Source organism: Coregonus clupeaformis, chromosome 30 (assembly GCF_020615455.1).
Source record: "Coregonus clupeaformis isolate EN_2021a chromosome 30, ASM2061545v1, whole genome shotgun sequence".
Classification (NCBI taxonomy): domain Eukaryota; kingdom Metazoa; phylum Chordata; class Actinopteri; order Salmoniformes; family Salmonidae; genus Coregonus; species Coregonus clupeaformis.
The window spans coordinates 19,787,733-19,799,321 of NC_059221.1; the positions used below are offsets into that span (position 1 = coordinate 19,787,733).

The 11,589-nt window shown below is 41.6% G+C and overlaps 1 protein-coding gene across 1 annotated transcript; it reads right to left on the reverse strand.

Annotated features, from left to right (window-relative positions):
* Positions 1-3,547: 3,547 nt before the first annotated feature.
* scrt2 (scratch family zinc finger 2) lies at positions 3,548-10,811 on the reverse strand. The gene is made up of 2 exons (XM_041856461.2): positions 10,247-10,811; positions 3,548-6,117 (listed from the first exon to the last, which is right to left on the reverse strand). The coding sequence occupies exons 1-2, from the start codon at positions 10,404-10,406 to the stop codon at positions 5,300-5,302; spliced, it is 978 nt and encodes a 325-aa protein (XP_041712395.1). The 5' UTR covers positions 10,407-10,811; the 3' UTR covers positions 3,548-5,299.
* Between the last annotated feature and the right edge of the window lie 778 nt (positions 10,812-11,589).

The window sequence follows — 11,589 nt, forward strand, 5'->3', positions numbered from 1 at the left end:
CAATGTGATTTTCTGGATATTTTTTTCTCAATTTGTCTGTCATAGTTGACGTGTACCTATGATGAAAATTACAGGCCTCTCTCATCTTTTTAAGTGGGAGAACTTGCACAATTGGTGGCTGACTAAATACCTTTTTCCCCCACTGTATATATATATATACAAATATATACATATACAAATATACTTACAAAATCGTCAAAGAGGAACAATGTTTTCCTTTCTCAAACTTTAGTGTTTCTATTCATTTTTGGGACAATATAAGTTAGATTTGACAACCAAAACAAGATCTGTGTTAGAAATACAGTGCAGTTTGGTTGTGATATTGCTCAGAACAAACATGGATCCCCCCATCAACTAGGAGAATGAGCTACAAAATCATTTTGGGCTTCAGTAATCAGAAAAACAACAATTTCCTTCTGAACTCAAAATACTCTACAAATGAAGTACCTGTATACACATATTCCACAAGTTGCTGTGGAGACAGGTGGTTTTTCACAACACGTACAGTATGGTCACCAAGCCTATCATGAACCAAGACTACATCTTGAGGATGAAAATCAGAGGTTAATATAGAGGTCAGGGTCATTATATGAGTTGAGTGGTAGTGGTAAAATAGAGGGAAGGATGGAACGATAGAATGAAGACTCAGTTTTTTCCCTGCAGGTTTTTAAAGGAGAGCTCACCATTACTGTGACTGTGTCATCCATTTAGAATATGCAAATAGCTGACAGTGCATTTGCCTGCTGGTGCTCGACCTTCCCCTTGGAGGTCGCTCACCAACTCAATTACTCTCCCTATCTGCAGTCTGTCTGCAAACACCTGTTATCCTCCCACACGACACGGCCCTATACCAATCCCAGACTAGCACATCTCAAACACCACTAAACCACACGTCTCATCAAAACCAGTTAGAGGGGGAGAGGGGTTATGATGTGAGGTGGGAGAGGATGGAGTGTATTATTATCTTATTACAATAACAGAGTCTTTGTCATTAAGAGATTTAGGTGGCTATCAGACATGAAGAAAGGAATTTGTATAAAAACCTTCATCGTCAATTGATGGATGAACATACATTTTGTTGTTACATTAATCATAATGATACATTTTAAATTTATATAATTACCTTGCTTATAGTCACCTCATTGTTTCAAACTGCTAATCCCAAAAAGAAACACATGGATTCAATGCAGAGTTATCTGCCAAATAGCTTAATTTTGGAAGCGCCAGTGATTGTGAAAAATGCCTATTATAACAGATGTGCTAAATGGAAAGCACTCTGTATCACCCTGATGCCTTACACCATTATTTTCAGCCTTCCAACCAAGTGGCAATTTTCTGTTATGGGAAGTGTTATTTTACATTTCTTGTGTTTTAACTGTTTCCTATATACTGTGGCAGAGTTTTGAAACATTCAAATGTCTATTCAACTTTTAAGGTATTTTCAAGGCATATTCCCCTTGCACTGCTAGACCAGGCTACAGAAACCTACCCAGTCTTCATTATAAGGAGTGAAACCACTGTCTTACAGCCAATCTCTCGATTCCCGACTTTACCCTTTTCCAGGGCATTAGTGGAGTGCAGCAATGCTCTGGCAGGGTAATCTGGAGAGCAATTGGGGTCGACACTGTTTTATAATTACTGCATTGCTATTATTATCGCCTGGCTAATCCACCTGGGAAAAAAGCCTTCCCATTGCCATTATCTCCTCTGGCATGATGATTGGGGCTCCTCAGTCCTCCTTCCAACTAACTCAACCTGTCAGGATTCTGGAATACAGTTCTGTGAGCTGTGGAAGACAAGCCAGCTGGTAGTATAGAATGTGTCTCAAAATAACCGATTCCCCCTATCCTATTCAGAGGGTTGAATAAGGAAGACTTTGATGTTATATACAGTACCAGTCAAAAGTTTGGACACACCTACCCATTCCAGGGTTTTTCTTTATTTTTTAAACTATTTTCTACATTGTAACACAAATAACACATATGGAATCATGTAGTAACCAAAAAAGTGTTAAACAAATCAAAATATATTTTATATTTGAGATTCTTCAAAATAGCCACCCTTTGCCTTAATGACAGTTTTGCACCCTCTTCGCATTCTCTCAACCAGCTTCATAAGGTAGTCACCTGGAATGCATTTCAGTTAACAGGTGTGCCTTGTTAAAAGTTAATGCGTTTGATCCAATCAGTTGTGTTGTGACAAGGTAGGAGGGGGTATACAGAAGATAGCCCTATTTGGTAAAAGATCAAGTCCATATTATGGCAACAACGGCTCAAATAAGCAAAGCGAAATGACAGACAATCATTACTTTAAGACATGAAGGTCAGTCAATACGGAACATTTCTATAACTTTGTAAGTTCTTCAAGTGCAGTCGCAAAAAAACTGGCTCTCATGAGGACCGCCACAGGAAAGGAAGACCCAGAGTTACCTCTGCTGCAGAGGATAAATTCATTAGAGTCACCAGCCTCAGAAATTGCAGCCCAAATAAATTCTTCACAGAGTTCAAGTAACAGACACATCTCAACATCAGCTGTTCAGAGGAGACTGTGTGAATCAGTCCTTCATGGTCGAAATGCTGCAAAGAAACCACTACTAAAGGACAACAATAAGAAGAAAAGAGTTGCTTGGGCCAAGAAACACGAGCAATGGACATCAGACTGGTGGAAATCTGTCCTTTGGTCTGATGAGTCCAAATTTGAGATTTTTTGGTTCTAACCGCTGTGTCTTTGTGAGACGCAGAGTAGGTGAACGGATTATCTCCACATGTGTGGTTCCCACCGTGAAGCATGGAGGAGGAGGTGTGATGGTGTGGGGGTGCTTTGCTGGTGACACTGTCTGTGATTTATTTAGAATTCAAGGCACACTTATCCAGCATGGCTACCACAGCATTCTGCAGCAATACGCCATCCCATCTGGTTTGCGCATAGTGGGACTATCATTTGTTTTTCAACAGGACAATGACCCAACACACCTCCAGGCTGTGTAAGGGCTATTTGACCAAGAAGGAGAGTGATGGAGTGCTGCATCAGATGACCTGGCCTCCACAATCACCTGACCTCAACCCAATTGAGATGGTTTGGGATGAGTTGGACCGCAGAGTGAATGAAAAGCAGCCATCAAGTGCTCAGCATATGTGGGAACTCCTTCAAGATTGTTGGAAAAGCATTCCAGGTGAAGCTGGTTGAGAGAATGCCAAGAGTGTGCAAAGCTGTCATAACACTTAACACTTTTTTGGTTAGTACATGATTCCATATGTGTTATTTCATAGTTTTGATATCTTCACTATTATTTAACAATGTAGAAAATAGTAAAAATAAAGAAAAACCCTTGAATGATTGGGTGTGTCCAAACTTTTGACTGGTACTGTATGTGGAAAATCTTAGATTTCATGGGATTTTTTATAAAGAATAATAATAAGGTTTGCTACAGTTTTGCATGACATTATGATTATGAACCCTTCAAGGGTCAATCTTCGGCCAATATCTGGAGGGAGGCAGTTGAGTGGACTCTGGTTCAGGTAACAACAAGATGGAGGATATCTTAACATTTCTTGTTCATCTTTTTCATTTTATTGCCCTAAATGGACTGCAAACAGGACAGCTTTGATTATTATTATTATTATACATGTCAATTGCCGTACCAGTGAAGTTATTATTGCCGTGAAACAAATATAATCTGCATTCATCATTTGTTTGAAGTTACCGCTGATACTAGACATTGTTCCTCTTTAAAAAACAAAGTCCAATGGACTCTACAGTTTCATGCATATAAACATTTTCTTTGAAGATCAGCAGCATCTTACAAGGTCAATGGAAAGTCAGGTTTCAACACGTGAGTAGGCAAATATTGTAATGGCATAAATAAATAGATGAATAAATTAATAAATAATATAAATTAATAAAATACATAGATAAATTGACAAATAAATAAATAGTTACATAAATAGAGAAATACATTATGTACATGGTAGTAGGATGCTATAGATCTAATGGTAGAAATAACTTTTAGCGACATATAAATACAAAAACGATTCCTTTGTAACTGAGGGTGCATGTCATGAGATCATAGCTTTTCCTTTTTGAGGTAATAGAAAAAGAGGGGGAGCACCTCAGAGAGTGTATAATGAACATTGCTTATTATGTAAGACTGAGGGAAACACCACAGAGTGGCAAAGTTCATGCAAGCCACTGTGGTGGAGGAAGAACAGGGATGGTTTTCATTGCTATAGACAGGTCACTGCACAATGCACATGGCACTTATAACAACAGATCGGTAGATTTGGTTTGGCTCCCAGTGTTATTATTGTTCTAGTTCCAAGTATGATGAAGAGCGTATACTTTGATTGCCGCAGGTATCTTGTGATACCACAACCTGTTCAACAGGTTTCCAGAACAACTCAAAACAACTGCTCTGATGGAACTGAGAATGACCCCTGGTTCATGATCCTAATTGTTCTCAGCTGATGTAGTTTGCCTTTAGGTTTTGTTCAATAGGTTTGGCTGGAAGTTTTGGAAATACCCACAGTTACAAAGATGCTTTGCTTTTTAAAAAATCAAGATAGAATTGGCACAAAAAATAAACAACAAATTGAATCGGACAATAGAAAAATAACACATTATTGAATTAAAAACATATGTGTGACAAAAAGGGTATGTTTTTAACTTTTAAATTATCTCCCTTTTTTGAAAATACTGTCATAATTCAAATTTTCATAAAAAGTTCATGTTGGCAGTTGCAAAAGAATTCAATTCTTAGCAAATAAAAAGCAGCATAAAAATACAAGAGGTCATTTTTGTCTCTAAAAAACAAAAGAACACTGTTACAGTCCTTTTTTTATGTTGTAAATTTTTTTTCCTGTACTATTTGCTATAAAATATCAGGAATCTAAATATTATTACTATTGATATCAATATCATTATAGTCATTGATAAAAATTCACATGCCAGGCCTCATATATATAATTGTGTGTGTGCATGTGTGGGTGTGTGTTTGTGTGTGCGTATGCTTGTGCGTGTGTTTGTGTGTGTGTGTGTGTGTGAGCTAAAAACAAGTCTTTATTTGGGGGATGGGTGTTTTGATTGTATGTATCTGTGGACGATTAGCTACTGTGCGGGGGGGAATCCAGCATATTTTGAAATTGTCTTTGCCATAATCAGAACAGTTTTCTTCACGTAATCTCAGTGAAAATATTGCTTTCTAAAAAAGGGAAGAAAAAAGGGATGAGGGTAGAGTGAAGGGGGTTATTGGTTGTAGAACCTAGGGTTCCAAATTCTGCTTCCGTTCTTCTGGTTCCGGCAGCTAGTTCTCAGAGCAGGACTCGTCGTCATCTTCGTCCCCGGAACCCTTGAAGCAGGCTGACTCATAGTGCTTGTTCAGGTAGGATTTCAGGGCGAAGGTCTTATTACAGCGCTTGCATCGGTAGTGCTTGAAGGCAGAGTGTGTTTGCATGTGGGCGCGGAGGTTTGAGCGGTCAGCAAAGGCTTTGCCGCAGTGGGCGCAGGCGAACGGTTTCTCCCCGGTGTGCGAGCGCATGTGGCCCTGCAGGAGCCAGGGCCGGCTGAAGGCCTTGCTGCACACGTCGCACTTGTGCTTGAGGTCGTGGGTGAGGATGTGCATGGCCAGCGCCGGCATGGACACATACACTTTGTCGCAGGTGGGACACTTGCGCGCCATCTTGCTATCCAGGCTACGGTGCGTCTGCTTGTGCCTGCTGAGGTTGGATGAGGTGGCGTACGTCTTGCCACACTCGTTGCAGGAGTGGCGGGCTGTGCCGGCGGCTCCTGCCTCCCTCTCCTCCGTGGCATCGGCATTGGATGTGGCGGAACTACCTCCCTTACGGCCGTCACCATCTCCCTTCCGCCGCGAGCGCCCGTCGGAGATGAAGAAGGCATCCATGGTGTAGCCCTCGGTCGGGGCCTCCGCCTCGCTGCTGTAGAAGCCGCTGGCCGTCATGCCAGACTGGGGGCTGTCGGGGTGCTCCAGGTCAGGGTCACAGTACTCCTCGCCCCCGCTGCTCACCTGGGTGTAAAGGGGGTCAGAGACGGGCGAGGCCAGCTTGAGCTCCATCTTCTTCTCCCCCTGGTATACAGATGGCGTGATGTAATCCTGGATGTAGCCTGGAGAAAACATACACAATAATAGTTAGAGTAAGGCAAAATACACACACACAATGACACATAATCTACAGTAGGCCGGGGGTTGTGGTGGATAAGTCCATTGTGACATGATTATATGATTATCATTGATGATTGCCTCTTGTAAATTATGAAACAATAGCATACAAACATACAAAACAAATTGCAATTTCCCCAATTCACACAGCAATTACCACAGGCCTCGGACTGTTATGCTGCTGCAGAACATTATTCTCCGCATTCACCCTTATTACACAGTTACAGTGCAGATGAGTGGTGGCTGCTAAATGCAGATAATAGCTCATTAAAGAGACCTCCTGTGAAAAAAGGCCCCTCTTATTACACAAAGTGGTCTCATTGATTAGGCACCTTTTCTTCCCATGATAAGACTTTCTCACTATAAGGTATGTCAATCCTCTGTGACTGAGGGTCTATCTCTTTGATGTGTTTGCCCAATTTAAGCCTGAACACGCTGGGCACATCAGACAGCACACACAGTCAAGGGTCTGGGGTGACTGTCTACCACACTATAAATTCATTTATCTGCACCACAGAAATCTGATGGGGTGTAAAGTATGTGAGGATGGCTGGGGGGTGGTCTGGAGGCAGGCTAGGCCCCCTTTCCGGAAGTTGGAGAATTGTGCATTTTTTAAACACCTGAAACAGCTTTTTCCTGCAATCTAGATGCTTAATTCTATGTAAAAAAAATATATATATATATATATATATTTTTTTTTCTACATTTTTAAGCATACCTCTTGAGCTGTCTGTATCTTCCTGACTGGTGTTTTTTTTTTTTTTGAAAATAAATATGCTTCTCTGCATCTCTGCTAAAATGTGGGTAAAAGATTGAAAGGAATGTGAGTCTTATTCAGTACATTTAGTTATTGCTTGCTTTTCTAAAGTCTACCAACCTTGGCAGCAGGCATGCCAGCTAAGATAGTTAGACAAGCTAGCTACTCTAACTGGATTGATAGCCTGAAATGGCTTTTTGGTAGCTATAGCTATAGTTATGAGGTTGGGAGATTGGGAACCTATCTGGGCTAGCTAAAGCCAACTTCATAAAATTGCTAGGTGGCTAGTAGTATTACAGAGTACCCCCCCCCATACATATTTTTTACATGACAAATCTGATGGGGCATGTGCCCACTATGGGCATGATGCCTCTGATCTCAACAGAGTAGCACTTCCAGCATATTTCCAACATTTATTATTGACTGATGTTACATTACAGACAGGCAATCTTTTTTGTCTAGACAATTTTTAATGTCCCTCCTTTAATTGTGAGGCAGCCAAGTGAAGCTAAAAGGTTTCCTGGCAGCTGTAAAGAACTAAACAACACTGAATATAAACTAACATTAGCCGAGTTCATCTACAAACTTGTATGCATTTATCTAAACATGTTCCACTTTAATAGCTTCCTAGAATATAGGACAGACATACAATTCCAATTCGAATGTGTGGGGCAAATCCTGCCCTGGGAGAAGTAGTGCATCACTGCAGAAAAAAGCCCATTCCTAAGCACTGTGTGCACAAGCGGTGTAAATTAACTATTGACTGTTTTTTAATGAAATTCTACGTTTCTTGCTGATCAATATGCCATCGTCTGTAAAATAGTACAGCTGTTGGAACACACTGTGTGGGGGGAAATAAGATAGAAATAATGCAGGCCAAGGCACAGAATAAAGTGACTGGAGAGGACCATACAATGATAGCCTATTGAACATGGTTCAGTGATGGAAAGGTTAAGCTGAAACATGATAAACAGGATTACCAGCAGAACAGGGTCACCTGTATGCAACAGTAAGCTCGCTGAAGTGCCTTTAAGAATCAGGTCATTTGAGTGCTCTCTTAGAATGCTGTCTCCATTCCCAAGGGTTCCCACTCAGAGCCCATTCCTTGTCAAAGGCATTACCATGATACTGTGGCACTGGGAGACTGGGATCTTACAGGAAGGCAGGGGTGGTATTTGGTCAAAAGCACCACCTCTTGTTGACTAGCTAACAACTCATGATATTTGGGAGATGTAGCCTATAGTAAAAAAAAATAAATTAATAAAAAAAGACTTCATAGGCTATTTCAAGTCTATAGCACATTGTTTTATTTTCTTCCAACATCTAAAATGAGACACTATCTCATCCAATATACAGTACCCTAAGAGAGCACAGGAAAATAGTCAAACATACTGTAAACAGCAACAGATTGTTATTGGAACATACAGTATATGGACATCTTGTTTTCTATTCCCCTGATTAATTGCACATATGTAACCGGTTTCAATTACTTAAGGTCAGACAGAGAGTTCATCATTTGTGGCTTAACTAATGCTGTCTCAACCTTTGCAGTACAGCGACTCATTCCTCTAATACAAAGCAAGCATGTAATTAATGGACTCCCTCTCCCACCTTCCTCCTTTGTTGTTCGACAGACACTTCAAGTCAAATGTCTCCACAATGGGGGAAAATCTGTTGGCGCAGCATAAGTGCTGATGCAAGACATTTCAACAATGTTATGATTTCTCTGGGATTTCATTGAGCAGACAAGAAGGTTTCCTTTGTCTGCATACAATGGTAATTGTTGGAACTAATGCAATAATCCATAATGTTATTTTTTCCCAGTTATAATTATTTCTTTCTCTAAGGAAGAGGAATAGTGTTTATTATTGACACAACAATAGAGAGTGAGACTAACATCTTTATAAAGGATTGCAATTTCAACCGCATAATTTATGTAAAGAGGTAATGTTTTTGCAATTAATCTGGTTCCATAACTTCATCATAACCTTGTGCATTTGTGTAAATAAAACACACGTTTATTTATCCTCATACTCTATCATTTGAAAATATATATTTGGTTAAATTGACCATTCACTACAGCCATCATTTGTCAATAACAACAGCACTGTGCACACATGTGCTTTTGTTATTGGTTGCTGTTGCTAATCTAAAATCACTGAATCACAGTATTATGTGATGTGATTGAATAACGAGTGGGCATCGTTCGTTCACAGATTGAGCTGAACTGTAAAGCTATCTGCTTATTGCCAAGACAAAATAACAAAGAGAGACAGACATCTGGCATCCTAAATATGGCCACAAAATGGGAGCGAGCTAAAACCTGACTGACTGAAAGTGAAGGACGTCTCTCTCTGGCTCTTGCTCTGATGGACTTGGGCTTAGCGTGCTGCCCAGTCCTAACGCTGCCCACTGTGCAGCTATGTGACTTTTCTTCTATGTTTACTGTATACCCTTGGTCACGTGGCCCCTCGTCAATGTTGCCCAAAGCAACTGTCTCCTTCTTCTCCCTTTCTCTCTCCTCGCTCCCCCTCTGCCCCAGCTAACCCACCTCCCCCGGCCGTACTGTACATGGCTGAAACTCTACCCCTGCTAGTTTTCAAACGCCCGGAAGGAGGAGAAAGATGTAGCGGACGGATGGGGGTGGGGAGACTGTGCATGCATGCTCTGGTTGGGTGGGAAGGGAGGGGGCAGAGGGGGGTTCGGACTGTGATGGAAACTCAAGGACAATAACAGCTAAGGACAAATGTATCATCCGGCACTCATCTTTCAGGTTCATACATTTTTCAGTTTGTCATCCTGTATGTTAATATTTCAATTTGTCATCCTGTATGTTTCAGGCACACAGTAATTTGTGCAAGTAATACAAATTCAGATACACACGTCTACAGATGAGAGGCACATTTTGCTCCCCAATTTGCATAAGCCGATCCTCTGCTGTGACCTGAATTGTGTCTGCCTATCATCAGAGTCAAAAAACAAAAGTCTGGGAGCACGATGGGGGTGGGGTGCTGTTGCTGGAGAGGATTATTTGGGATACGGATGCAAAATCAGCCGGCTTTATGTAACATCTGTTATCAATTCCCAGACAACAGGCATGTCAAGGGGTGAAGAGGCACTATTTCACTTAACAACCACTAATACACAAACAAAAGAGAATTCCAACTGTGTTTACTATATTGATATCATGGGGCATTCTGATTCTGCAATCAACAACTAAACCTGGTTCTCCAAAGGGAGCAGTGATATTACAGTAGCACACCCTAGACAACGGCAGGCAGGACGTGTGTGTGCTGTGCAGAGGTATGCAAACTCACCATTCTCACTGAGACGAACCCCCAAGTTGGTCACAGAGTCAGTGATGGAGCGTGTGAAAGGAGTGAACGAGTCGTCCTGGTGGTGATGGTGATTAGAGGCAGCATTGGACGAAGAGAAATCATCAAGCTTGATTTTCTTCACTAAAAACGAACGGGGCATGTTTCAAAGAATAAAAAACACACAGACCCGAGAATCACGCATGAGAATAAAATAAAAGACTCTCAAAGAAAGCAGCAAACAGGCAGAGCTGGAGCCGGCTGACGGTAGTAGTAATCCTTGTGTTAAACGAAAAGCCAACCTCTAAAAAACATAAGAGAAGGAAAGAAAATGGAAACCAGTGGAGAACAAGGCTGACGGCAATGCTATGTGTTACTCTATGGCTCCCCCAGCTTTCAAAAATATAAAAAATCTTCTGGTTCAGCACTGGATAGCTCCTGTGATGCAGCAGGCTTAAGGGACCAGAGAGAAGAGAGAGACACAGAGAGAGAGAGAGAGAGAGAGAGAGAGAGTGTGTGTGTGGAGGAGAGAGAGAGAGACTGTCGGACTAGCTGAGATCAGCGATCTCTCCAGCTTTTATATGGGACACAGGCAGTGAAAGATCAGGTGATGCTGCGAAATGGAGCTGCTTAGCTTTAATCCATCAAATGTCCTTGGGGACACACATCAAATTACTACTGAACCGTCTGTGAATTCATTCGCACACAGTCAGAGGAGAAAGAACACAGCCAGACCCCCCCCACACACACACACACACACACACACTGCCCCCACTACCACCACCCCCCCTTATCACCTCCCTCCCCGCTCCCCCTTTCACCCCCACTTATGCTCCATGGCATAAGAGTAAAAGAGGAGGCGGGCAGACAATGGAGACATGTGGATGAGAGCACATTCAGTGTCCTGTCTCCCATTGTTTTCAGATGAAGTGGCACAGTTTATGTTTGCCTTGTTGCAGGCACTGCCTCGCTTCCTCCTCATCCTTTCCTCCCTGTCACCTCACTACCTCTCCCCATTCAAAACTGTCCTTGGCTGAAACGAAAGTAGACATATCCTACTGTAATCAAAAACACACTGCACACACACATACTGTAATTCCGCAATTCACATTTTCCTCAATAATTCTCTATGAGAAAATGTTTGAATTGGAAATGGAATTTCAGTTTACTTCCTGAATTGACTGAATTGAAATGAAATTGACCCCAACCCTGATACATATACTGTAGAGTTTCATGACAGTGATCTCAGCAGTGTTTATTTCTTTGTACATGGATGCATTAGGAGCGTTCTTGGCAAACTCTCTAGCATTTTCCTCCCTGGCGGTGCAGCACAGATGTGTTTCCTG